The following is a 26,686-nucleotide window of genomic DNA, read 5'->3' as shown; positions in this document are numbered from 1 at the left end:
AATATTGAGCTGCATAACCAGTACCGTCTGCACTGACCTGATATGTCTGGACAAAAATAATAATGGGTAAATGATGATGTGCAATAACATGCGGACTCATCTGCGTGGCTGGACTGAACTGGGAGAGCATCGGGCTGGGTGATGAACAGGGTCCCCTCCCTCCTTCCCCAAATGCTCACAGGCCTAACTCGTGTCCTACCACACCTATCGCATGTACACACACACACACCACACACACACACACATGCTACACACGCATTCCCCACTCACTTTGCTTTCATTTGGGTGTGAAATGGATCCCTACTGTCAGACAGAATGCATCACATATCTCTGGATAGAATTCTCCTTCACCCTCTTTTCCTCTTTACTGGACATGTGCCCTTTGCTTTCCACGAAAGGGGAGGGGGGGGGGGGGGTAATAAGTCAGGTCTCCACTGCCAAATCCACAAAACAAATTCCCAGGCGATTAGGATCAAAAATGATTAGGAATCCCATCCGAGCTGATATTTTATGTGACAGCTCTAATTAGATCTGAAGCAGAAACACATGACAGGTCTAAAATGTTAAAATGGGCCGCAGTTGTCCCGGGGAATGCCGCACAAAAGCCATACTGATGAAAATCTTCCACAATAAGCACATCACATGGTGCATGTGTGGAAGAGAAGGATCGGTTGAAATGAAGTCATAATGCTACGTGATGCTCAACGTCAAGTAGCAAAGAAAGAAACGGATGTTCCAAATTGTGGTCTTGTAACAAAGATTGAAAGATTTAAATGAATTGCATATAATTTCATAATATAAAACATTCTAAAGTGCCGTGGTTCCCTTCGGGCCAAAGGCAAAGTACTCCCTAAACTGCTCACCAATCAGTAGCAGGGCACAGGAAATGAAAATGATGTATAAATATGGATCAGGCGGATACAGTTATGTTCCAGCTTCACTGCAGCAAAGGAAAACATCAATTTTTACTTCACTGGTTTAAAAGCGATTATTCATAATCTATCTTTAGAATATTCTGGTAGACCGGCATTCATGGTTTCGCCAATCACACCAAGTGGTCCAGGTACTGAAGGAGCTAAGCAGGTCCATACCATTTCAATACCACCACATTTGACTGTTAGGATAACGTTCTTTTTCTAAAATGCTGTTACATTTCTGCCAGATGTATTGAGAGTCTTTACGCTATGTCCCTTTTGGTCAGTGGTGGTTGTCGCCTTGGAGGTCTTGCGTGGATTCCATTTTCCCCCAGGTTCTTCTTTATTATTGAGTCCGAAATACTGACCCTAACTGAGACAAGGGAGGCCTGCAGTACTCGTCGCTGTGCTCTTTGGTCATTTATGTAGGTGGGGCATTCCTGGGAAAATTAATCATCGTTCCATCTTTTTTCAATTTGAGCATTATGGCTCACACCATGGTATGCTGGAATCAAAAACTAGAAATGGGCTTTGTAACCCTTTGAGTGATGTCGAATTTGTTTACTCCTCATGTGTTCTTCAATTTCTTTGGCTCGTGGCACTTTATTGCAGCTTTTTTACATATTTTGGTGGTTTCCATCTATCAAACAGATTCTATTTAAGTGATTTCTTGATTCAACAGGTTAGAAGGCAATCAAGCTTGGGTGTCGTCGATGAAAGTGAACCAACAAATGTGATTAGTCACAATTATTTCATGATTTAACATGGAGAGAGGTGGGGTGCATTACTTTTCCCCACAGGGGCAGGTAGTTTTGAATGTTTTTTTTTTTTTAAAGGAAAGAAAATATATTTTATGTTTACTGTGGTTATTCTTGACAGAAAGCTGCAGGTATGGAGCGTTGGCCACAACAGAAAATCAAGAACGGCAATAACAATTACCAGTTTGTTTGCAGCTGTCGCCACCTAGTGGCCGCTTTAAATTGTCACTCTGTCCTGGTGATTCTCACAACACTGAATGTGCATATTGTTAAATTAATATTTTCTGGCAGTTTATATTCTCTTCCTGAATGACTGGCGGGCTTATAGAACGACGAAGTTGACACATACAGGAAAAAAATACCAAATTAATATTCCAAATGATAATGCCAAATACTCCCCTCTTTTGCTGAAGGCAAATTTATTGATGTGACCCCAGAGAACATTGGAAACATGGCAAAATGGCCCTATAAACTTAGAACACGGGAGAAAAATGAGGCTAAATGGAGGAAAGAAAGATCAAGTTGTTGCTACTTTTGGTTTGTCCCATTAGGTATTACAATGGCAAGTCACACATGATTTATTTGGCAGTAATTGGACAGTCATGAAATGAAAACAATGTTATAATTGAAAACTTTGTGCCATGTTAAGTTATAAAGCAAAAGCTATGATAGAAGCTATCGCTATTTGACTTTTTTGTAAGCATATGTAAATCATTGATGGCGGGGGGTACCTTATAAAATCTCACCTAGGGCGCCATAGTTGCTGGGGCTGCCCTTGAGTTTATACTAACTTACTTGTTACTACTTCTGGAAAGGAGCCATTGCTTACCTTGTCACGTCGGGCATACATACTGAGTAGAATTGCAGTATGGAGCACGTTAAGAGACATGGCCAATCCCATTTGGATGAAGAATAGTTCATAAGAGATGGCAATATGTTTTAACACGTATCTGCGTGATGTTCTGTTAATGGGGAGGTCTCTAAATCCGACTGTGTTGCTTTGTTCTGGATTGTCTCCTTGTCGTCCTTTTTGAATTTGGCAAGGGGGTACCTCCTGCATCTAGATGAAGAGACACTGCCTTAACACATTTTGTCAGTGTTGATTTAAAGGGGACATCTTGTGAAAAATTAACTTTATATTCTAATCTGTAGCTCTGCATGTGTGTGTCATCACCTGACAGAGATATTTGGTGACGCTACTCTGTGATGGTCCATGAGGCCCAGATCTCCTCTGACTGCCTCCACCATCAAATTCTGGAGGGTGTTGAGCAATATATCATTGAACACGCTCACCGGTATGCGTTCAGCGCGTGGTGGCATTTTCAGTCTCGTTCCAGAGCCTGCCGCAGTTCCCAAACTGTCAGCGCGCACGTGAAGTTCTGGATTTGTCTCGTCCAAGCCAATCAGAGGTTGGGGTAATGGCGAAGGAGGGGAGAAGATGACTTTCGGCTTGTAGAAAAGGGGTTTGGATGCCAACTGGAGCAGAGAGCGGGTAAAGGCGTCATCATCCAGTATGCTCCTAGGAAGAAGGAAATGAAGAAATACGGATTCATATCCTAAATTTGTAAACTAAAAACAAAGTTATTCTAAAAAGAGGAACTAGAATTCTTGATGTTGCAGTGATTGTCAAAAGTGTGGTACTCTGGCTCTCACTAATAATATGCAAACAAATTAATAAATGAAATGATCACACTCTACATAACATTAAAAAAGTTCTTTTTTTAAATCCAGTACAATACCTTTGTAGAGTACTTTGTATTTAATTGTTAGCTAAAACATATTTTCATTCAACCTTTTAGAACTGTTTACAAACAATTATTTATGTATATTTTTCAAGTTGTATGTACAATACATTAAATTGAATCATTATAGAAGTACAGTCGTTTATGTTCCTATGTTGCACCCCAGTGTTACTGTTAAACATTACAAAACGCTAATGGTCTGATTGTCTTTATCATATTTCCACATGATTTGATTGTAGTTTCATTTAATTGAGCTGTTTTGCTTACATTTTATTCAAATTGTATGTGTGATACATTATAGCTACAATATTAAGTAATGTGTTTCCCCAACCCACACAATTTGTTATTGAGTCTGGATTTAAGAATAAATGCATCAAACATCCAGTTCAGGATAGTGCTTCTCAATGAAAAGTTTACTTGATCAGAGAAGTGATAACATGCTGGAGGAAGTGTCGTTCGGGCCCAAGTATCTGAGAAGGCCGCCCTTCTTGGAGTAGCGCGTCCGACCATATTTGAGGTCTCAAATGCTTGATGGAATGGAAGCACCTATAGGCATGAGATTCAGTTTTGGAATTTACCAACGGGTATAAATGAATTTCTCTATGATATTCAGATTAGTTGAGATGCACCAGAACATGTTACCCCTCTTGAAAAGTGTCAATTGTTTACCTAAAGCGGTTATTGAAGCGGTTGGGGAAATATCTGAGATATTCCTGCGCATGATAGGAGCGCGCTGACACCTCCAGATGGAGGAGCATAGGATTAGGCGGAGTTGGCCGTTTGGAGACTTTTACAGCTTCGGACTCAGCCCGCTGCTGTGCTCGTGCTAACCTGCTACAAATAGGTGGAAGAGTCTGGAGGAAAAGAGAAAATCATCGTTCGTAAAGACATTACTGAAACATCTGGATGGGAAATAATGCTAGCTTGACGTTTTCAGTCACCTTGTATTTGCCCAGTGATGGACCTTTCGTTTGAATCACAGCTGTAGGCACCTACGAAAAACAAAGAGGGAAATGACTTCATCCTTGTCATTGATTCAGAGGAAGTCATGAATCTGACGTTTAAGACCTTATCGGTCAGAACTTTTTGGCTTTCTGCAAGGTCCCGCTCTGTGATGGTGAATTCATTTTGCTGCTGAACTCGTTCCTGCTCCCAGCGATGTAGAGCCTCAGAATACTGAGTGAGCGCTGAATGCTGAGTCACCTGAAGGGACCAGGAGGATAAACAGTCAGCAGAATAGGACACGCAACAACAACAAAAAATGTAAACAATAGAAAAGTAAGTTTCTTTCAGCTTGTCCCTTTCGGGGTCGCCACAGCGTGTCATCTCAGATGAACGCACATATATGTTTGGCACAATTTTTACACCGGATGACCTTCCTGACGCAACCCTTCTCAGGTAGTGGAGGCCCCAGTGGGATTCGAACCCACAACCCCTGGTTTACCAAACTAGTGCTCTAACCACTGAGCTCCAGGGCCTCTAAACAATAAATAATAGTATGAAATAAAAAATATTTAAACAAGCTCTGTGGATAAGATAAAAGTTACATATTAATAATAATAATCAACCTTACTGTACCGAATGGCCTAAAAATAAATAAATCATTAAAATAAATCAAACTAAATACTATAAAATTATTAAGTAAAAAAAAATAGATATAGAGAGAGAAAGAGAGAGAAAAGTAGAATTAATATTATTTTTATTTCTTCATAAATTCAAGGAACTATTACTACTACTACTCCTAATGATGTTTTTGTTTTCTTTTTCAAGATACTCAAAAGCTGTATGGTTTACAAGTAGAGAGGAAAAGCACCATAGGTTGCTGAAAACATCTTGAAATCTCCACCAGTGTTTTTTTTGGGTGGGGATTACCTGGCAGATGATGTCGAGGTGATAAATGGTGGGATAGTCTGTTGCCGTGAAGGTCAGCACACAAAAGATGCTCTCTCCTGGACGCAGAAGGCCTTGTTTAGGATGGATCCGGATCACCTGAAACCAATACAAAACACAAGTTGAACACAAGAATAAATCATATTTGTCATTGAAGGAATTATTCTTAAATAAATACAGTATTTTGACCGTGATACAGTTCTTGCGGTAGCTGTGGGACCCTCACCTGAGTCAAGCACCATTTATAGAGGATTTCTTTTAAGGACACGTTAGTGAGGAAGAAGACTCTTGATGATTGTGAGCATACCGGGATGTCACCGAGAAAAATATTGTCCTCTGACAGGAATGCATCCTACACATACACACACACACACACACACACACACACACACACCACACACACACACACACACACACACACACACCACACACACACACACACACACACACACACACACACACACACACACACACACACACACACACCACACACACACACACACACACACACACACTTTTGGAGTATTTACTTAACTGCAGAATGTGTTGTCAGGAGAATTTCATTAGCACTCATAGAACAAGTACAAAGTAGCCATTGTAAATATTTGCACAAATTCGACTGTTAAAGGAGATTTGTGTGGAAGTCCTTGACTAAAATGATGGTACCCTTAATATTTTGTTTTGTCACTATAATCAATTTTTGTAAGTTACAGTGAGACTTCTGGCGCGATCAGGAGCTATTTTGACCCGCTCTTGACAAACTACTTTGGTTGTCTCAGGTTCGAAAGGTGCTTTCTCTAAGTGGGATGTTTCAGTTCCTTCTATAGATGTTCAATAGCTACTCACATCTATCTATTCTAATTATTTTATTTACTTATTATTGTCTAAAACAACATTCAGACGAAGAATGAACAAAATGCTGCGTGACTCCCGGAGAGTAAGCGAAAGAACCAAAGTTTAACCTTCTGAAAAAGTGTAATAAGAGGTAATAGTTGTTTTAAACTAAATTTTGATGATCCTGACTGACCTGAAACAAGGGAGGTTTAGTCTCATTTGACTTCAGGCAGTGAGACAAAAATATGAAATAAGTGTTCTTGTACAGTGCATGTGAACTCCACCTTCAACTGTTTGTGGGTGGCAAAGTGGTTGACTGGTGACCTCATCTGCCTCACAGTTCTGAGGACCGGGATTCAAATGTCCCGTGGCTGTGTGAGTGTTCTCCAGACACTCCAGTTTCCTCCCACATCCAAACAACAAGCAAGACAGGTTGATTGAAGACTCTAAATTGCCCGTAGGCAGGATTGTGAGTGCCAATTGTTGTTTTGATGTACCCCGCCTCTTGCCCGAAGATAGCTAGGATAGGCTTAAGCATGCTCCCGACCCTCGTGAGAATAAGTGGTACAGAAAATGGATGGACGGACGGACGGATGGACAGAGGGACAGATGTGGTTTCTGGCAGAAAGCGACAAAAATGGTGCATCTATTGAGTGTGCTCGTGGTAATTTCTTCATTCTCACCTGCTCGGGTACGGGTATCCTCCGCACACAGCGCACAGGTTTGGTATCACTGCTTGGGAACACAGCTGTTTGAGTACCAAAGCCACAACCATCGAAGTTCACTACTGTCGTTTCCCCATGTCGGACGTGAATGGGAACATCCATCTGGTAAAATGCAATACACGAAAGACAGGCAAATTTGAGAGCTGGAATATAAATAAAAATACAATAACCTTACATTACAATTGTCAAAATAGAGAAGAAGGGACAGGAGAGAAGACGGGTGAAGTACTTCATGCATACACGATACATCTTGGCCTCCAATGGGGAGAAAATGAATTCCAGCTTTGCCATCTTCCCAGGGAGGGCGACTCCCACAGGGTTGAGGCAACAGAGCAGTGGTTGGTTAAAATTGTTTTCTTGTAACTTTGACAGCACACCTGCATCCACTTCGTAATGGACAGGAACATCACCGCCATTGTAAAGGTTGTACGTCTATGGCACAAAGACAAATATGGCATCATCATGCGCATTTTCAGAATGCAGACAATGCAGTGAGGTAAACAACGGGAAACGTGGGAAGGATCCTTCAGTGGACAGTGAACGGTTTATTGCTAGGGATTACATTCCGGGCCCAGCCGCAAAAGGTGAAAGACACAACAATGAGTTGTGCTATTATGGGGGAACAAACTCACAAGGCCATAGAGCGGCAAACATTTTAAGGCCTACCTGTATTGGAGGGGTTAAACTCCCAATCATTATAGGAGTGAAAACATGATGCGTGGATAAAAAGTACAGATGTGGTCTCTCTTGCGCCACTGTCACCCCTTGGAAGTGCAACTGTCAGGAACAAATTGCCAAATTGTTAACTAACACATGTCTACTAGTGCTTAGTAATTAGTGTTATATAATTAAAAAAATGAATTAACATTGCTAAGTTCCAGTACAACTTCCATAGCAAGTTAGAAGAGGTACTGGTAATTATTAGCAAGCAAATCATGTTCCATTACTTAATTGTTTACTAGGTGAGTAAATACAAGAAATAAAAAGACTTTTCTTTTCTTTTTTTTGGGGGGGTAGAACTTACCAAGATCTCTCTGCCATGTAAGATTTTCAGTATGATTGGCAACTGATGTGTCCCAGATACAGTGTGGCTGTAAAAGGCACATTATTTTCAGCTAAAATCACATCTCTGTCATTCTGGTTACTGACTGGTTGATTCAAAGATCAACATCATTATTGCTCTATAACTCTTTACAAGTGAGTAACATATCCAGTGGTTTTCAAAACATTTGTGTCCATGGACACATTAAGTACAAAAAATGTTTTTAATCATTAAAATAACACAACAATTACACATCCTGAACATCACAACAGTCACAACATTACGATAAGATTTTTCAAGAAAAAAAGTTAAGGTTTTAAGGTTAAAAAGTTATATCTTATAAGATAAAAAAATATTCTTTATGAAAACAAGGGGATTATCTATGGATAAAAAGTCTATCAAATCTATGGAGCAGTAATAATTGGTTTCATATGTTTGATGAGCAGAGGATTCTAATTCTGATACTTTTATTAGCATGCCAGTCACCATATGTAGGTAGCACACTTTATTTTGTCAAAAGACAACTTCATAACTGATAGCAACTTACTTTACAAAAACCCAATCTACAGCACTCAGACCCACAGTTAGAGAACCACTGCTCTTTGAGATAAGCTCTGACCTGTAGCTGAGCTGTACTGAGTTCTGCTGGCCAGAAAGCAGAGTTCCTGAAAGGGGAGAAACGCTAAAAAGTTCCCCAACCTGCAAACATCAAAATGAACTCAATTAATGAATACATATGAATATCCTTCATATATGTATGAAGAAAAAGAATGATGGCGTGCCTGCATCTGTTCGAGCTCATTATTACATAACTCCTCTCCCTGGCTCCAGTGCTTAAAGTCTACCTGTTGGTCGTCTGGAAACAAGAATGTCCTAAATTTAAAGAAGAAGCAAATCAGAAAGTGGTACACATTTGTTAAAAGTTTTAATACAAATTTATAGATGTTTTAAGACGAATGTTGAAAAACACTAAGAAGGCTTGTCTAATGGGCAGAGTAAGGCTGTTCCAAAGTGTGGGACCTTCAACAGAAAAAAGTCTAGCTGCTGGTCAGTTGACCTGAAGCACTATGCGGGAGGAGAAGGATGGAGTAGATCAGAGTGGGGCAAGAACATCTAAAGACTGAAAAATAAATTTAAAAAAATTTCAAATGGACTGTCAGCGGAGGGAGGCCCGAATCATGTGTTCCCATTGTCAGTAATTATGTGTTCAATCCTACGTTTTCCAGTTAAAAGGCGAGCGGCAGTATTTTGAGGCAAGCGGCCGACAACGGCAAACACAAATCTTAAGCCTATAAGCCAATCCCCGTGCAAATAAAATATTGCTGTTTTCATACATAAGTACATTTTTTTAAATTGGATTGAAAGAGTATGAGTGTTTGTCTTTAAAACTTACCACTCTACAGGGATGCTGCCAGGGTTGTAAAACACCAATGCAAAAGTAGAAGGTTCTGAATTCAGGGGAGCTGCACTGAAGTTAATATCCACCATGGCTTTGATTAGGATCGTTGGGTATGTGCGCATACTAGAGACAGAAAATAGAATCAATGTGTGACAATGTAAATACAATTAAAATTCTAAAAAAACAAACCACGAATAAAACACGTTCAAGCTTAAAGAATTATACTATGCATATCATCTGTGTTCACCTGTGCCGTCTTGGGCTTCTGTAACTGTGCTCCACTGGGGAAGGCATGCAGACTAACTGTGCATTGAGGCTATCCACTGACAGGAGTTTCCAAACGTATGTCTTGCTGAGCCAAGCCATGACGCCGCCACTGGACACGTCGGTCACCTGCAGGGTGGGGAAAACACCGTTGCCGCGAACCTCACACACTGGTTTGGGAGGGGACAACGGCATGCCTGCCAGGGCAAAAGAGGGACAGATAAGGAGAGAAAATGAGCTAAGAAAAAAAACATTAAATAAAATGATACAAAAAACGAGAAATGTGATTCTTTGAGGTGTGTGTTATTTGTATATACCAGTTAAATTCAGTGTCTGGTAATTGATGGTCCACCCGTAATGCGCTTGCCGATCCGGCCTAAATGTGGCTCGGAGCATGAATGCAGACTGCGAGGCCACAGTTCCCCCCTCACAGTCAAGTTGCAGGGCTGGGCAGATCGAACCTGATACAGTTAGTTTCATGACCACCTCTACTTGTACTCATTTAGTACACGGAGACGTACATGAACGGACACAATGGTACGAAGGCAGTCAGTGTTTAAGCGATGAGAGATCATCACACGTGCTATGGGGAATAATCCAACTAACAACAGATTGGTCTAGAAATTATGCACCTTTATTCATCTTTTTATGCCATTCCGTAGCTGTACTGTAATGGCGGGCAATAACTATTAAATGGCACACCACAGGATAACTGATTCTCAAAGTGTGGTACAAGTACCATTTGTGGTGCACTAAAGACTTAAATACAAATATCATTTGTAATATTTAAAACATGCAATACAATTAAACTCAGAATGAAGTTTCCAGCTTTGCATTCATCCTCTTTAAAAACATTTGAAAATCCATTCCAAGTACATTTTTTACTTCTCAAGTACCTGTACAGTTGATTTTTCAAGTACAGTTCAGTTGTATTTAACTTTTAAGAACAGTACAATGCATTTACACTATTCCTTCTACAATGTCAGTGTATTTTAATGTTGGTCATTATGGTGGTAATTTGAAAGCTCCGTATTTTTTTTTTTCCAAGTGACACTTGGTGTAAAAATTTCCAGAACCATTTCACTAGATGGAAGGTCCAAACAACCTGTGTATCTACTTGTTGCCACTCATACAATAGAATAATAGCTATGTGTTAAAATAGAGAGGTCAACAAGTCAGGAAATATGTAAATGAACAGAGAGGTCATAATCGGTTCAACAGATGCAGTATACTTTTTTCCATTTTTTGTGCTGTGAGATGTCTTAAATATGTGCCTTGGCTCAACAAAGGTTGGGAATCACTGTACTAAGGCATACCATTCGTTGCTGGTACATGGTCCTGACGAAGTTCCTCATCTTGTAGCGTCTGCTCAACAGAGACAATGAAGGAGATGGAGCAAGTACTGTTGTTCACCAGAGGAACATAAACTGACTGAGAACGTCCGACCAAAGTGTCTCCCATGTCTAAAACGTCTTTAAGTGCCTGAATTGGAAACATAAAATTATAGATCCACATCTGTGCTCATATGCGAATGTCACTACACTTTTTAACAGCTTAATGCTTACATTACAAAGCCTCAAAATTTGTAATCGAACAGGATTAATTAGTATATGGTCAGACCTGAATGAAACATTTGGCGCCTCTTCCCACTACTTTGAGTGTAAGGACAGACTTTTGATAACTGGGGTCCTGGGTTGGCCAGAAGGTGAGAGTAGGTTCAAGGATGTATGTTTTCTCTTCCCTTGGATTGAAGGACCATTGCTGCTCCTGTGATGTCAAAGCAGTCCAAAGAATTATAAGAAAAAGAAAAGAAACAATAACAAACATTTGAGAGCTCTGTAAAGCATTTAATACACAACTAAGTTTGGCTCTTACTGCACTTTCATTGACTCGTAGTTCACCATCTTTTGGTTGAACAGAGATGAGCTCCTGGTCGGACTCCCGAATGTTCCATTGGAAGCTATTAGAAGTTGTATGATGTCACAATAGAAAATTGACATGACAGCAGCCATGACAGTGCAAACTAACTAACCTTAGAGGTATGCGGCAGACGTTCCGGATAAAGTGAGTCTGCTTGGTGGCTGAGCCCACATATGTATCTTGAAAATATAAACTACCACCTCCCCCAAGTGACATACTTATCTTTTCCAATATGCTAAAAACAGTAATTTCCTACAGCACAACAAAGAAAATCACACAGGTGCATTAAAAAAAAAAAAAAAAAAAAAAAAACACCTTTGTCGGTAAATGTTCATTTGGGCCCATCTGTATTTCTACCTTTGTGTGCGTGCCGGAATTGAGTTGAAGGTGCAACTTAATTCCCTCTTGAGGATGGTCTTCCTTAGGAGTAGTTATGACGGTGAGGATTTGATGATCCCCAGGGAAGAGCAAGCCGCACCTTGGCACTAGTGACACCGTTACGGCCAGGGCAGGGTCCAAGCTGTCATTCAAGTTCCGAAAGAAAGTGAAGGGCTGCTCTCCGTTATTGCGGAGGAGCAATGTCTGATGGGATCGAACACTAAGGCCTGTGAATACCTAAGGTGATACAAATATAATTTTCAAGAGTTTATGATCAGAGATGATAAGGCATACAGTGGGTAAGGAAAATATTCAGACCCCCTTAAAATTTTTCACTCCGTTATAAGAGAAAGGCATTGGTTAAATGAGGAATGACACAAAATATTTTTCCACAACTGGATTTGGGGATGCTCTCCCATTCCTAATTTCAGATCCACTCCAGTTCTGTCAGGTTGGGTGGTGAACGTTGGCGGACAGCGATTTTGATGTCTCCCCACAGATGCTAAATTGGCTTAAGGTCAGGGTTCTGGCTGAGCCATTTCTGGACACAGAGTGGTTCGGAAGCCACTCTGTTATTTTAGGTGTGTACTTGGGGTCATTGTCTTGTTGGAAGGTCATCTTTTGGCCCATTTTGAAGTTCTGAGCACTCTGGGTGTTTTTGTCCAGGGTATCCCTATACTTGGCTGCATTCATCATTCCTTCGATTGCAACCAGTCATCCTGTCCCTGCAGCCGAACGCCCCTACCCCACCCCCACAGCATGATCACCACACTTCACTATTAGGATTGTATTGGACTAATTATGAGCAGTGCCTGGTTTTCTCCATACATAGCACTTGGACTTAACACCAAAAAGATTTATCTTGATCTCATCAGAGCAGAAAATCTTATTTCACAGCATCTTGCAGTCTTTTGGCAATCTCTATGCGAGCTTCCAAGCGTCTTGCACTGAGGAGAAGATTCCGTGGGGGCACTGCAAGATGCTGTGAAATAACCACTGTGGAGATAGGAATCATAAGTTAAACGGAATTTTTTGTAAACTTGGCCAGATCTGTGCTCTGCCACAATTCTGTCTCCGAGCTCTTCAGGCAGTTTGTGATTCTCATTTGTTCTGAAATGCACTTTGACCTGTAAGGTCTTATATGGACAATTGTGTGCTTTCACAATTAAGTCCAATCAGAATGATCAAACACGGTTGGAGTCTAATGAAAGTGCAGAACAATCTCAACGAGCACTCAAGTCAAATGTGTGTCACAGCAGCAAAGGGTCTGAATTATGTCTGTACGATATTTCAGTTTGTTTGTTTGGTTTTTTTTTTTTTTGGAAATCTGCAAAAATGTCAATTGTTTTCTTCTGTAAATATGGGATGACTGATGTGGGTACATTAATGTGGAAATAAATGTACTTAAATTATTTTAGCAAATGGCTGCAATATAACAAAGTGGAAAATTTGAGGCAGTCTGAATACTTTTCATACCCACTCTACCATTTAAAACACTGATGGCGTTTAGAGTGGATATGAAAAGCCAACACACCCAAGTTCAAATGCGAGGTTTTTGTAATTTAAAATATAAAACAAAGATAAATAATTTCAAAACATGTTCAACAAGGAATGTGACCTACAACCTGTACAACTTCATTGAAAAACTTTTTTTAAGCAGAAGCAAAAATAAACTAAGATGAAATAGTTGTATGAGTGTGTAGACCCTCTCATAAATTGACAGTGGTAGAGTGACCAATCACATCCAAACTCGTTGAATGGGAGTCTGCACATGCCTACCAAAACTTAAAGTGCCACATGTTTGTGTTTTGCTTTCTATCATAAGCCTGAAGATTTTGTGCTCATACTGGTTGGTATTTTGAACAAATAATTCTTCCAATGTTGTTTAAGGTGGCAGTTCAACCAGAAGAAAAGCAGCATTGATCGCATGATGCCACGATCACCATGCTTCATTGCAGATATGGGCTTCTTTTGGTGAAGAGGAATATTATTTGTGCCTAAAGTATCTCATGGAATTATGCCAAAGAAATTCTTGGTTTTAGTGGTCTCTACCAAAGTCTCCCAAACACATGCAGAAAAATGTCTGAGCACAAAACTTTTAGGCTTCTGCGACAAAGCAAAAAAATTTTGTTTTAAAGTCACCACAGCCACAAGTGATTTAAAAGGGGGTGTGCACACTTGTGCAACCACATATTTTGATTTGGTTATTTTTACTCTCCCACTCATGCTTACCACATTATTTGGCTCAAGAGAGCAGTTTGGGTACATGAGCTCTTTTCCATGCTCAAGAGAATGTCCGATGACTCGGACAATGACGCACCAAGGTGGACATATCGGTTCCTCATTTTCACATATGTCCTCATTTTCACAAGACTGACTCTGCTGCACCAAAACAGAAATCGTTTAGTCAAATACAATACTGTACATTAGGACATACTTGGGCTTTATTTTTGTGCCAAGGGTTTTTCCAACGTGGTGGGTGGCTAAAAGTCAAACATACCATACGCACTACATCAAACTGCTCGCAAAAACAATACTACAAAATTTGTTTGTGTCAAGCCAAACCTAGAACTGTATGTCCAAATTTGACAATTATCCTATTTTTTGGTCAGTCCCCATGTTAGTACAGTATATTATTTTACAAATTACTGACCAATATAAAGTGGTGGTCAGGTTTGCTCTCAGACGATGCAATGTTAATGGCTCAACAAATTTCTTTTTTTCAACAAAAATTCAAGGTTTTTGTTTTGTTCTGAAAATTATGTTATGGTTTTGGAAATATGAGGTGCCCCCCCAACCCCCACCAGTAATATTGAAGGAAAATATTTTTAGTCACAAATGTAACACTATTGAAAGAAAGTTTCACAAAACGAGCAAAACATTGAAAGGAATTCTTACATCTTTAAAAGCTAGGCACTCAAGTTGAGCTGCATGCACTGCATTTAGTTCTTTAGGATTGTATGCCACTCTGAATGAGGTGGACTTCAGTGGGGAAAGGTCACTTGTTGACGGAGAGACCGAGAATGGAGAGTCTGCAGCATTGGTCCACACCAGGCTGTAATACAAACACAAGGAATAAAACAACTATTTTTAGTGGTGTTGGACTTCATTCATCTTCCGTCCAGCTCATCCTCACTCTGCTACTTCAATTCTGTGTTGTGTCCAGAGTACAAAGGAGAGGTAGGTGACTTTACGTGAGTTTCACAGCAGAGTTGTTGGTGATGGCCACACCCTGAGAAGTTGCAGATGAGGTAGACATGGAGGAGGATCTGACTTGATGAAACAGCAGTTCACTGGGCACCACTGATAGGCGTGTCGGGGGTGAAGATAAACCAGGTGAATCCTCCTCCGCTGAGGCGGGTTGGTCAGTGTCTTCCTTGGGAGTGACTGACCTTACAATCGAGACATTATCTGTTTGTCGGCTTGACTTCTAGAAAACAAGAGGGACAATGGCTGGCTGAGCAAAATATTGTACAAATGCCATTGAAATGCTACTTCCATTATTTTGGGTTGGGCTTCAAACCAGGCAAAAACACAATTTACTTCATCTGTAGATAAGCAGAATGCTTGTGGATCCAGTTGTGAGCTATTGTTTGGCAGCAGGACACTAATGATGTCCGATCGAGCCTCTTTAATATCTCCCAAATGTTCTGGTTTGAGTACAGCTGGTTTCTGGAGATCTGAGTGGCAGGTACCAAGCAGGTCAAGAAACATGGGCTCCTGTAAAAGGAAGATAAAAGTGGATTTTCAGGTAGGAGGATTATGTTCATAAATGGCAATGTAATGTTTTTCCATTCAAGTACGGTGGCCTCAAAGTTCAAAACAATATAAAATACTGTGAAATACTCATATTTCAGAAACAAATGAACAAAAGCCAAAAACACATTTACATTTCAGAAAATTATTGAAAAAAGAGGCGGCTTTTACTGATGTTTTTTGCCATCATTGTCAATCATTTTAGTATTGGTATCAAAGTACTTTGGACAAGTATTGCATCAGTAAGAATTGTGATATTGTAATAAGACTAGTTGCTTACCCCATGTAGTATAAAACAAGGCACGCTTCTGTGATGGGAAACAGGCATAGTGGGGCGATAGAAGATAGTCAGTGTTAAACGGCTCTTTGGGTTTAAGGTGCCGCATTGTGGTTGGATGCTGAACACACTGTGTCCAGCGCAGTCTATGTCCCATTGATAAGTTGCCTGAACAAATGAAGAATTGACCATCTCAATTGAATGCGACGCTGTGGCTCCCACTTTAATGCAACCAAAGTCAATCAAAGATGAAGAAAATGACAACTTGGGACCTGGTAACAAAAAAATGTATAGAGGGATGAGTTCATGTGTAACCACGATCACAAATAGTTTGCTTTCATTGCATTTGTGTGTCGTACCTGCACAGTTTCCAGTGAGCTTAAGCACTGTTTTGTTGAGTGCCCCTTTGCATTCTACAGTCAAATACTCAACAGAGACAGAACCAGCAACAGTAGGCGCAAAGGTGACTTTAGCCGACAAACTTCCACCTGGCGCGACCTTACCGCTGCTGACATCGCAGAAGAATTCGGACCCAAACAAGGGCACCCCTCCAGGGAGTCTAGTGAGGGAGAAAAATGCAGTAACCTGGAAGACAGCAGGGACACACACAGTGTAAATAACTAGAAGGAAAAAAATGAATGGAATCGGGTATCTTCAGAACGGAATAAGCCATTTATCAAATGTGGATAAAAATCCAAGACCAACACATATGTGTCAATTTCAGCTCTGAGTTCTACAAAAGCATAGACCATTATATATGTAGGTTAAATAATCTATAGTTCATTGGAGGTGTCATTCATTAGAAATTCAAATTAAGTTCCATGACACGCAGTGGGCCAATGGTCACATTTCAGCGCAGGACAAATAAATGTTACACAACATTTTATATTTCAATTAGCTCTTAATTATTGTTTACTTCTTTATTGTCACAAGTGGAGTTACATATAGTACTTGTCATTCTGGCATGTGTACTGGGTTTGTGTCGCTTGAAATAGTAATGGGGAAAAAAATCTGGTATTGGCATCAAATTAGGAATCAGGAACTTGATCATGCTGTGTAAATGCAGCCAAACTTACATGAGAAGGATTACAGATGTCAAAACCTTTCTGCAAACTTTGTCCCACTGCCACAGATCCAAAGTTAAGCACTGGACCACCATGTTGTTTCTCAGCTTTAGAACTTGGGTTTTTCAGTTGAAGACATGGGTACTTGGCTTTCACGAAAAGCATACACAAGATAAAAAGTACAGTAAATAATTTGACTGATATGCAGCCATCATCTATTCACACATTTGAAATGCATCTGTGCATGATTACAGTACCCGCTCCCTGAAGAAGTACTGTGGCGCAGCAGTCCACTTTCTGTCCTTCCTCTCCAAAGCTACAAAAGGCATGTTGGTTGTACAACAGCGCTTGTTGTGGTTGGAACAGGACCATGAGCTGAATCTCCTGATTGGGCTTCAGCACACCTTCCTCTGGACTCACTTGAAAGGGTTCAGAACACTCCCAATAAAAGTAAGTGTGGAGTTTGCTGTGGGAGACAGAAAGATCTGAGTCCAATACAGTATGTACACATTTTTGAGTCAATGTCAGAGAAAAGTAAGGCAATTCAGTCAATTTCAGAGGTGGTATGATGTTTATTTATTTTTTGTTAAGAAACAACTCAGTCGTTCATTGCTGTGGACATTTATATTTGTCAACTGGAGTCTGCTTTTTACTGCCACAGACATATATAAAATATTTTTCAATTAGTAGGCAAGGGAGAAAAGTTTAGCCCAGCTTGTCTGAGATTCAGGTATTTAAACCAATGTAATGGCAAACGGTTGCCAGTAGATGAGGCTGTTGCATTGCTTTGGATTGAGGGCCGCACAGCTTTTGAGTTGAAGATAAAGATAAGGGGCTGAATCGCTGATTGCGCAATCAAGAAATACCAACATGCTCGAAATTAAACTAGTTTAGGCACCTCACACTCCAACAGACTATATAAAGCAAATATGAATGGTATGAACAAAGTATGTGTCGCACTAGGAAGTAGAAAGTCTGGTTGTGGTCTTGAAAAAAAGATTTATGTGAATTTATTATTTACATGTGTCTACTTATGTCCTCATATATATATATGATGGTCATGGATTTGTGTTTAAACTTGACGTGTTTATTTTACAACTCTTCGATCACCTTTGTTATGGGTGACGTATGTGAATGTGTGAGAGAGATAGATGTAAAGAGAGCTATGATTGTGTGGTGTACTTTTAGTCTCCCATTTATGTACTACTGATTTATATAGTGCACGCATTATTTTATATTTTGTTTATTTATTGAATCATTATATCAAGGAAGTGACTGTCATTGCTTACTTTGGTTGTTTTAATAATTCACGATGTTCTACGGCGAACAAGCAATCAATGATTGTGGACATCAGTACGAAATGTGGTTCTTTACTGGAGTAGATAAAAAGGATGAATGCCTTTTAAGCCACTGAAAGTCAACACAATCTATGCAGTGAGTTAGCATTACTCATTTCTTAATAGTTTGGCTACAAATAAATTATTAGTCCGCCATCAAAAGACATTTTTCTGTTTTTTGTTTTCTAGCTTTAGGTGTTGCAAACGCAAAAAATATTGGCATCGAAGTCACTGTTCTGCTTGACACTTTTCACAAAAGCTTATTTACTCAGCTTTAGTGAGAAACTGGTGTTTTTTGGTGAAAGCAAATCATGATCTACAGCTCAATGCTGAAAGTTCTAAACAAAGTTGTTTACTGGTGAAAGAATGAAGTCTAATTTTTATTTGAATAGGTTTGGTGCATATATTGTCCCAGAAAAAAATATTCCCCGGATCAACTAAGCTCAAAGGTCAAAAGCCTTTAAATGGCTGACAACGTGGGGAAGTTAAAATACCTGAGATTCTTCAACAGAAAAGTAGCAGAAGCAGACTGATACACAGCACAGAGGGGGAGGAGCACAGTGTCCGGCACTCCCAGGGCCGGATAGGGAATGACAGCCCGAAGGATTATTTGGAAAGTGCCATCTTTACTCTGAAACTCAATGCTGTCCTCATACTTACACTGGGAAAACAAAGAAAACATTATAGAGGAACCACATCAAAATGACTGTGCGCTAGAGAATGTTACACCATTTGCAATATTACCCTCTGAGCAGGTCTAAAGGTGACCGGTATAGACAAAGTCGTCCCTGGGCTCACCGAAATGTTCCTGGAAATGGAGATGCTGAAGAATTTGGTCACAGGAGGTCTGAGAAGAAGCAAGGAGAGAATTTACTCATGTGGGAGTATTAAGATACCTTTTACCTTCCTGTGTTGCGTTTAGATGGGCACAACTGACCTTAACTGAAGTTTCTGTAGCTTGAGGCCAACGTTTTTTAATGTTAGCGACTTGGTGTATTCTCTGCCCTCATCCCAGTCCTCCCAAAGCACCTCGGGCTTTGTTTCCAATCCCAGGAAGCAGTTTCTTTGAACGGGGGCACGCCGTAGGCACTTCAGCTGAGTCCCTGGATGCTGCCAGGGGAAGTAGCGTAAACAAAATAGAAAAAAAAAAAAGACAACAGGACATTATTTGAGAAGATGGATGGGCACATAACACAACCAGACACACACACAAGTTGAAATGAGAAAGTCGCTTACTCTGAAATTGTTCCACAGTGCTTCTGACCCAGTTGACTTTGGGTCCTCAGATTCAGTTAACATGACTGAAGACAAGGAAGATTTGATGTGTTGCTACATTTCAATTTTTTCTATTTACAAGACAAACTCATAAAACAAATGTAGGTGCATACTGTTTATTATTTAATAAAAACAACAACAACCACAACAACAGGAAGGAACACGACTGCAACATCAGCATCATGTACATTCGAGCGCTGGGTGACAAAAGCACACAATATTGTGACAAAACAAGCGATACGTTTCAAAAGTTGCTCGAAATTAACGTTCATACATTCAACATGTTCACACCTGAGTCACGAGGACAACACATACTGTAGTTAAAAAACCACAAGGAGCTGAAATGAGTTAAATACAAAGTACCTCAGGGAAACCACCGCAATACAGCCCTGATAAATTAAAATAAAATAATGGCTAGCGTGCTAAGAGCCAGCGAGCTAACTGGAAGCTAACCAGCACTCGCTAACACGATGATAAAATCTTTAATTACCACACCTGCGTCCCTAATTCACAGCAGGCTTTGTTTAACATTAGTTGTTAATCCTTTTAAAACTCTCACTTCACTGTGCGGACTCGATCACTAACTTAGTTGACGGTTTAATTGTTTTAGGAAAATGTTCCTCTGCGATAAACATACGGTTACCTGCTGATAGGACGACAACTTACTCCTTTTGTTTTACATACATTTTTAAAAACAACAACAAACGTGCAAAGCAATTTGTCGTCCTCAAAGTTCCTGACAGTGTTGTGTGTTGCCAAGGTAACTACGGAAAGCGAGTTGCATAAGTGGAAAACGCGAAAATATATTATTTTGTATAATTCCTGTACAACAGAAAAGTCACAAATATTGACATGTACTTGCTAAATACATCCCAGTGAATGAAAGCTGAACGTGTCTCATCCCCAGTTGTTCTTCAATTCAGCTTTATTTGTTTAACAAGTATCTGCACAAAAATGAGCAGCACAATTGCAAAATCAAGGTAAAATCATACTGTATTATACGAATTTTCCGTTATTTTGGTTTAACATAGCATTTCCATGACTGGCTGGTCATAAATAATATCCCTTTTTGCATCTGCTTCCACTGTGCATCGTTCTCTCCAAAGCAATATACAAACACAAAGAATAAAATGCTATACTTGTTTGAAAACCCCACTTTTCCTCGAACTTCCCTCCTCCGGCTCATCTTGTAAATAAGAGCTATAGTTCCCTGTGACTCCTCCACCGCGCTTCAAGAGGTAGCATAGAGAACCCGGCAGTGCACTCGGCTCCTCATCCTCTTGCTGGCCTTCCAGCTCATCTTCATCCTCCAGGCTGGACCTGGGAGAGTCCGCTTGGAGTTGGACACTGTCCGCCCTTTCGCCGTCACTCAGTTGGGACACCGGGTTGGCCTGGTCCTTGGCTTTACGGCTTCTCTTCCACTTCATTCGCCTGTTCTGGAACCAGATCTTAACCTAGGTGTGGAGGAGCGAAGGAGAGGAGTGGAAATGATGCCAAACTTTTTTCTCTGTCTTGTATGGACTCATACCTCCTGGCTTTGCACTTTTCCACCAATTTAAACGGGAGTTAGTTTACAATAATATTTAGAAGAGTGATGAATGCAAAGCTTCGGGTCAGTGATTTTACTTTGACCTTTTCTTTAATTTGATCATTTGATTCATTTGATGAATCATTTCAACCATACTAGATGTAATGTGGCGGCACGGTGAATCAGCTGCAAAGCGTTGGCCTCACAGTTCTGAGGTTCTGGATTCAATCCCAGACTCGCATGTGTGAAGTTTTCATGTTCTCCCTATGCTTATCTAGGTTTTCTCTGGGCACTACAGTTTCCTCCCATATCCCAATAAACATGCAACATTAATTGGACACTCTAAATTGCCCCTAGGTGTGATTGTGAGTGCGACTGTTTGTCTCTATATGCCCTGTGATTGGCTGGCAACCAGTTCAAGGTGTACCCCGCCTCCTGCCCGTTGACAGCTGGCATAGGCTCCAGCACTCCCCGCGACCCTCGTGAGGATAAGCGGTTAAGAAAATGGATGGATGGATGGAAGTAATGCAGCAGTTTTTGCTTATATCCAATGGTTTTTTTTTCTCAAATACAGTATACGTTTTAGTTCAAAAGCAACTAAGTGATTTGTTGCATGCGTATTGCGGTTATCCATCCATCCATTTTCATAGACGCTTATCCTCACAAGAGTTGTGGACTTGCTGGAGCCCATCCCAGCTGTCATTGGACAGGAGCTGGCATACACCCTAAACTGGTCGCCAACCAATTGCAAATCACGTTCACACCTAAGCATAATTTAGATTCTTCAAATAACCTACCATGCAATTTTTTGGGGGATGTGGGAGGAAACCGGAGCACCTGGAAAAAAAACCCATGCAGAACATGCAAACTCCACACAGGTAAGGATCGGATTTGAACCCCACTTCTCAGAACTGTGAGGCTGACACTCAAACCAGTCCTCCACCATGCAACTCTGATGACAAGTTGTTATCCTAAACAATTTTTATATTTGAGTGAAACGCGGGCTATATCCAAGGGGAAAAATGTGTTTTTCAAAAGTATTTGATGAAAATGAAACAAATGTTCACCACAGTAACAATACTTTATCAAATATCACTTTTGGTATTGATGAAAATTCAAGTCGAAGTACTTGTACTCAGTCTGACGTTGTAATGGGCACAATTAGTATTATGCCACTAGTGCAGAACAGATATTGCTTAATGACCATGTGTACTTTCCAAACGCTGATATTGTGTGTACTAAATCAAATCCTTGTTTGTTTTAATATTCAGTACTTGGAAGGTAACGACGATTCGATTTGTAATTCCCAAAACTCAGACATGAGAGGATCATGAACCAGAGTACATGAAATGTGGACTGTACACAACAGAAGTGATCTACCTGAGTCTCTGTGAGCATGAGTGATGTAGCCACCTCGAAGCGTTTGGGTCTGGACAGGTACTTGTTGAGCTTGAACTGGTTTTCAAGTGCCAACAGCTGCTGGCTGGTGAACGCGGTCCTGGGCTTCCGGCACTTCCCCAGTAAACCTGCTTGGGCTGGCGCTGCTATGAGGAATACATAAAATACGTAAATTAAATGTTAAAAGTTGTTCTAATCATCTTTCATTTTCATTATTGTTGTAGCATTTTTGTTTTCAATACTTCTTTTTAAAGAATACTAATTTGCTTTGATATATTATAGTATCAGTCTGTAATATATAGCTTAATATTATAATATTTATGTCATGCAGTTTTATGTTATGTCAAATATAAAATTAGATGTGTGGTGGAAGTTAGCATTAATGACAATTGGGTCTATTTTCAAAACCATTTTCAACCCTTAAAATAATAAAAATTCTGTTGTTCCAGGTGGCAGAGCTGCTTTTTTTTGTCTCTTCCGTTGGGATGGTGTTGATGTGATGGAGGAACCCAAAATCCACACAAGACCACTTGATGAATCTGGTCCATGTGTTACAACTTCATGGTCCGTTTCTCATTATAGGAAATAAACCATCTCGAACGGACTAAATTTTAACATGGCACTCGGGTCAACAGTTTTGGCATCAAGAGCACAGAAATAAATACATTGTAAAGCAATTTTTCATTTACATTGATGTCATAAGGATTTGTGACAAAGTCCTTTAAGTTGAGCTTTTGAATTTCCTATTTGTGGCTGACAACTATGCTAACTTGTTGATGTAACTGGCATAGATAGCGCTCATCTATAGCACTCATACTACATTATATTGTATCAATAATATTATGCATGTAACCTAGACATTTGTATTATTTTTATCAGTTAAGATACTGCCGGGTACAGCATTAATTCCAATGAGGAATGAACTCAGTATTTATTGTATTATGGATTAATTTATAATCCATTCAATTGGACCATTGTTTTTTATTATGTTATTTGAAATACACTTAAACAAAAAAAGACTTAAATGGGAAAACAATATATTGTAATACAATTTACCACTTCAAGTCTTGAAATATGGATGCACTCACCTAAATTCTCTGCAAGCCTGGGGAACGTCATCCCGCCTCGGATCCAGGGCTCCAGCGGGTGCAGCCCGGCCACGCTGCCCCCTTTCGGGTGCCCCGGGTAAGGCTGGACCAGCTGCGGAAAGCCGGGACACGCAAATGCAGGCGGCAAAGGGTACAAGGACCTCGGGTGCATTCCGAACAACCCCCCGGCGTGCATCGCGGCGAATCCCGCCTGCAGGGAGAAGTCGTAGACGGGGGCGTCGGGGGTGTTCCCCGGCCGGGCCTGCAGCGGAGCGCTGGGAGGCCGAGGCGGGGAGAGAGTCTCGGAGTGCGGGCTGCGGACGGGACTACGCCCGGTGTAGGTTGCCTCATCGCCGTCCTGCCTCCGGTCAACATCGTGAGCCAGCAGCGCCTCGATACGGAACTTTTGCGATTTCTCGACACGAGAGGCCATTCTATGTGATTTCGATGTGGGGGGAAAAAGTGCTCTCTGGACTCCCAAGTAGTTGATCTTGTACTCCTCTGAAGTTTTCTGGATGGTCTCCACTCAAGTGGTGGCCACGAAAACATCGGAGGGCAGAAGGGGCCGTCAAGTCTGCTCCGGTGGGATTGGCCAGAAGCTTTGGAGCGAGCCAACGCAATTGTCAAAGGCAATAAATGCACAGAATGCAGCTCCAAGTGGGAATGTTTTTAAATTCACATTAAAACCAATTTTTCATCTTATAGTGTTATTTAGAGCATTTAAACTTTTAAAAAAATATTTCTTGCACTTTACGTTATTTTAATTGTGCATTTTTTCCGTTTTTTTTTCCTTTATTATTTTTTTTACATGTTTTTAATCATTTAAAGTACACACCTCTATATCAATAATTTTGCTTTACTTCCATTTCAACCTGTCCCATTAACCTCTCCCCAAATTCTGATTTATTTAGCTCTTAAAGTGTGTTGACTACTACCACTGTTGTGAAATAATGCAATTTTGGCATAAGCACCCATGTATTTCAGCATATGTAAAATAATTTCTTAACTGCACCACTCAAAACTAACACACTACATGTATAATCATTAACATTGCTCGTGTACAGTAGCTCAGTTTTTATGTTTGGAACAAAAAGAAGCCTCGCAGGTATGTTCAAATTGAAGAGAGGCAGGAGCAAATGCAGGATTTTGTATAGTATTTTAGGATTTCAAATAATGTCAATTTCTGTTCATGGGTGTTATATTTTCTGCATTGCAGTTCATAAAAAATACCCACACATAATTCCAAGATCCATTTTTGGGTATTTGGAGTAATTTCTGTTGGCTAACTGAAGAAAAATGACAATGTCAATATATATTTCGAGGTGCCACTGGATCACAACGAGATACTAGGATTACAATATGTTGGGTTTAGAAATATAATCCATTTCTGTTTTCCTGCGGTAAATTGTTAAATTGCGGAACACATTTTGCAGGAGACTGGGACAAAGAACTTAATGAAACTTGAAATATTTACTGTGATTCAAGAATGATCAAAGATGACAATATCCCATGTTGTTCATGTTTTCATAGATTAGCTCACAGAAGTATGAATAAAGTAAACTTTTTTTTTAAGACACCAGGAATAAAGCACACGACATTTTGTTTGCCAGTTTGCCTTTCCTCCATTATCCCATCAATCTGTAGTTATGCTCATTATCGGAGCATGCACAGAAAGTGCGCCAACCCCTTTTCTGTGTTTGGTCATGTGAAATTCCGCATACAGTGAATTCGCTTCACGTTGAAATACAAAATGTGCATTCATCCCAAAATCCCAACGACATCTCTACACATCTTTGGACTTTATCATCAAACTGGCAGATACCAAGAAAACTCAAATTAAATTTGTCTGCACAAAACAAACAAAACAGGAGCGAGTTAATACCATAATGATGAACTAGTGAACATTTTATTTGAGACACCTCGTATTTTAATCTTCAATCCTCTGATTCATGAATTTCTATTCCAATTTGACAGATCATGGGATTTTCTCACAAACTCTTGGGTCAAGATGGTTTGTTGACTTACGTTTCATGTACGTCCCACACAGGCACACATCCTCATCGCTATCAATGCGGTCCGTGGAACGCCATCAATTTACAACTAATTTTTCATTACGTTTTATGACAGGAAACCTAACAAGCTTCAGTGGTTTGCTGCTGCGTTATCGTGGTGCGCATGCACGCAGCAGATGAAAAAAAAGAAAAGTCATAAATGGGTTGCAATAAACTCATTTTCTCTTCAGTGTGTACCGAGGAGGTGTGAACAAAACGTTACTGTGCAATCAGATTGTGATTAAAAACACAGAAGTGGACTTTTATAACGGCAGGTTGTTAAGTTTTGTCCACCCCAGTTTACTATTTGTAAAGTACTGTAACTGTACGATACTACAATATTTAAATACAGGGGTGGGTTAACATTTGTGCTCCCCAAAAAGTTAACTGTACCTATGTGAAAGGTACTAATAATTAAAGAATGTATTCTTACACAGTTGGACAGCATTAGGGGCAGCTGTGGAGAAGGATGCCTCCCGAAGTCCACAATCATCTCTGCAGTCTTTAGTGTTCAACGCCAAGTTGCGTTGAGCTCACCAAAGCTCCAGTCTCGCTACTTCCTGTCGATACGCAGACTCGTCGGCATCTTTGATGAGGTCGATGACCATGGTGACATCTGCGAACTTCAGGAGTTTGACAGTCATATACCACGAGGTGCAGTTGTTCATGTAGAACAAGAAGAGCAAAGGGGAGAGGACACAACCTTGGGGTGGCCCGGTGCTGATAGCGTGTGTGGATGAGGTGGTGTCCCCCAGCCTCACCTGCAAGTTGTAGATCCTTCACCACAGGTGCCACTGACGCTGTACAACTGTCTTATGTCAACCGTCGAGACCTTCAGGTTCTTGGGAATTACAATCTCAGAGGACCTGAAGTGGCAGACAAACATCAACTCCATCCTCAAAAAAGCCCAGCAAAGGATATACTTCTTGTGGCTCCTGAGGAAGCACAGCCCGTCACAAGAGGTGCTGAGACAGTTCTACACAGCGGTTATCCAATCAGTACTGTGTACCTCCATCACACTCTGGGTTGGGGCCCCCACAAAAAAG

At 40.4% G+C, this 26,686-nt stretch overlaps 2 protein-coding genes across 17 annotated transcripts; both read right to left on the bottom strand.

Annotated features, from left to right (window-relative positions):
- Nucleotides 1-2,076: 2,076 nt before the first annotated feature.
- cfap65 (cilia and flagella associated protein 65) lies at nt 2,077-20,340 on the bottom strand. 14 transcript variants are annotated; one of them, XM_061842002.1, is made up of 35 exons: nt 19,867-20,041; nt 19,537-19,601; nt 19,238-19,410; nt 19,045-19,147; nt 18,795-18,961; nt 17,221-17,429; nt 16,976-17,112; nt 16,259-16,484; nt 15,903-16,171; nt 15,410-15,586; nt 15,061-15,296; nt 14,765-14,921; nt 14,099-14,248; nt 11,846-12,103; nt 11,601-11,740; nt 11,444-11,528; nt 11,189-11,335; nt 10,885-11,050; nt 9,886-10,029; nt 9,552-9,765; nt 9,299-9,427; nt 8,688-8,778; nt 8,525-8,604; nt 7,888-7,954; nt 7,530-7,640; nt 7,104-7,295; nt 6,822-6,965; nt 5,612-5,656; nt 5,287-5,403; nt 4,483-4,617; nt 4,356-4,406; nt 4,084-4,268; nt 3,832-3,960; nt 2,966-3,191; nt 2,077-2,732 (listed from the first exon to the last, which is right to left on the bottom strand). In XM_061842002.1, exons 1-35 carry the CDS (start codon nt 19,886-19,888, stop codon nt 2,454-2,456), a joined length of 5,226 nt encoding a protein of 1,741 aa, XP_061697986.1. In that variant the 5' UTR covers nt 19,889-20,041; the 3' UTR covers nt 2,077-2,453. The 14 variants fall into 14 exon arrangements, with proteins under 14 accessions (XP_061697986.1, XP_061697979.1, XP_061697988.1 ...); XM_061841995.1 differs by having other exon boundaries at nt 5,531-5,656; nt 11,453-11,528; XM_061841998.1 differs by lacking the exon at nt 19,867-20,041 and adding an exon at nt 20,219-20,340 and having other exon boundaries at nt 2,078-2,732; nt 5,531-5,656.
- Nucleotides 20,341-20,532: 192 nt separating this feature from the next.
- On the bottom strand, nt 20,533-24,149 carry LOC133512408 (motor neuron and pancreas homeobox protein 1-like). Of its 3 annotated transcripts, none has more exons than XM_061842010.1 (3): nt 23,590-24,149; nt 22,517-22,647; nt 20,533-21,029 (listed from the first exon to the last, which is right to left on the bottom strand). In XM_061842010.1, exons 1-3 carry the CDS (start codon nt 24,020-24,022, stop codon nt 20,709-20,711), a joined length of 885 nt encoding a protein of 294 aa, XP_061697994.1. In that variant the 5' UTR covers nt 24,023-24,149; the 3' UTR covers nt 20,533-20,708. The 3 variants fall into 3 exon arrangements, with proteins under 3 accessions (XP_061697994.1, XP_061697992.1, XP_061697993.1); XM_061842008.1 differs by having other exon boundaries at nt 20,691-21,029; nt 22,484-22,647; XM_061842009.1 differs by having other exon boundaries at nt 20,691-21,029; nt 22,484-22,644.
- Between the last annotated feature and the right edge of the window lie 2,537 nt (nt 24,150-26,686).

This window comes from Syngnathoides biaculeatus, chromosome 14, assembly GCF_019802595.1.
Source record: "Syngnathoides biaculeatus isolate LvHL_M chromosome 14, ASM1980259v1, whole genome shotgun sequence".
Classification (NCBI taxonomy): Eukaryota; Metazoa; Chordata; class Actinopteri; order Syngnathiformes; family Syngnathidae; genus Syngnathoides; species Syngnathoides biaculeatus.
The sequence above is the reverse complement of the archived record's forward strand: the minus strand, read 5'-3'. Positions and strand labels throughout refer to the sequence as shown.

Excerpts from the sequence above, each read along its gene's own strand:
- cfap65 (XM_061841992.1), bottom strand. The coding sequence starts at position 19,888 with ATGTGTTGTCCTCGTGACTCAG. Across the intron at positions 17,430-18,794 it reads TTTCTGTTGAAGAATCTCAG|CAAACTCCACACTTACTTTT; the intron begins GTATTTTAACTT and ends TGTCTCCCACAG. Across the intron at positions 2,733-2,965 it reads CACGCGCTGAACGCATACCG|ATGCAGGAGGTACCCCCTTG; the intron begins GTGAGCGTGTTC and ends CTCTTCATCTAG.
- LOC133512408 (XM_061842008.1), bottom strand. The coding sequence starts at position 24,022 with ATGGCCTCTCGTGTCGAGAAATCGCAAAAGTTCCGTATCGAGGCGCTG. Across the intron at positions 22,648-23,589 it reads CAGGCTTGCAGAGAATTTAG|CAGCGCCAGCCCAAGCAGGT; the intron begins GTGAGTGCATCC and ends TATTCCTCATAG. Across the intron at positions 21,030-22,483 it reads TCATGCTCACAGAGACTCAG|GTTAAGATCTGGTTCCAGAA; the intron begins GTAGATCACTTC and ends CTCCACACCTAG.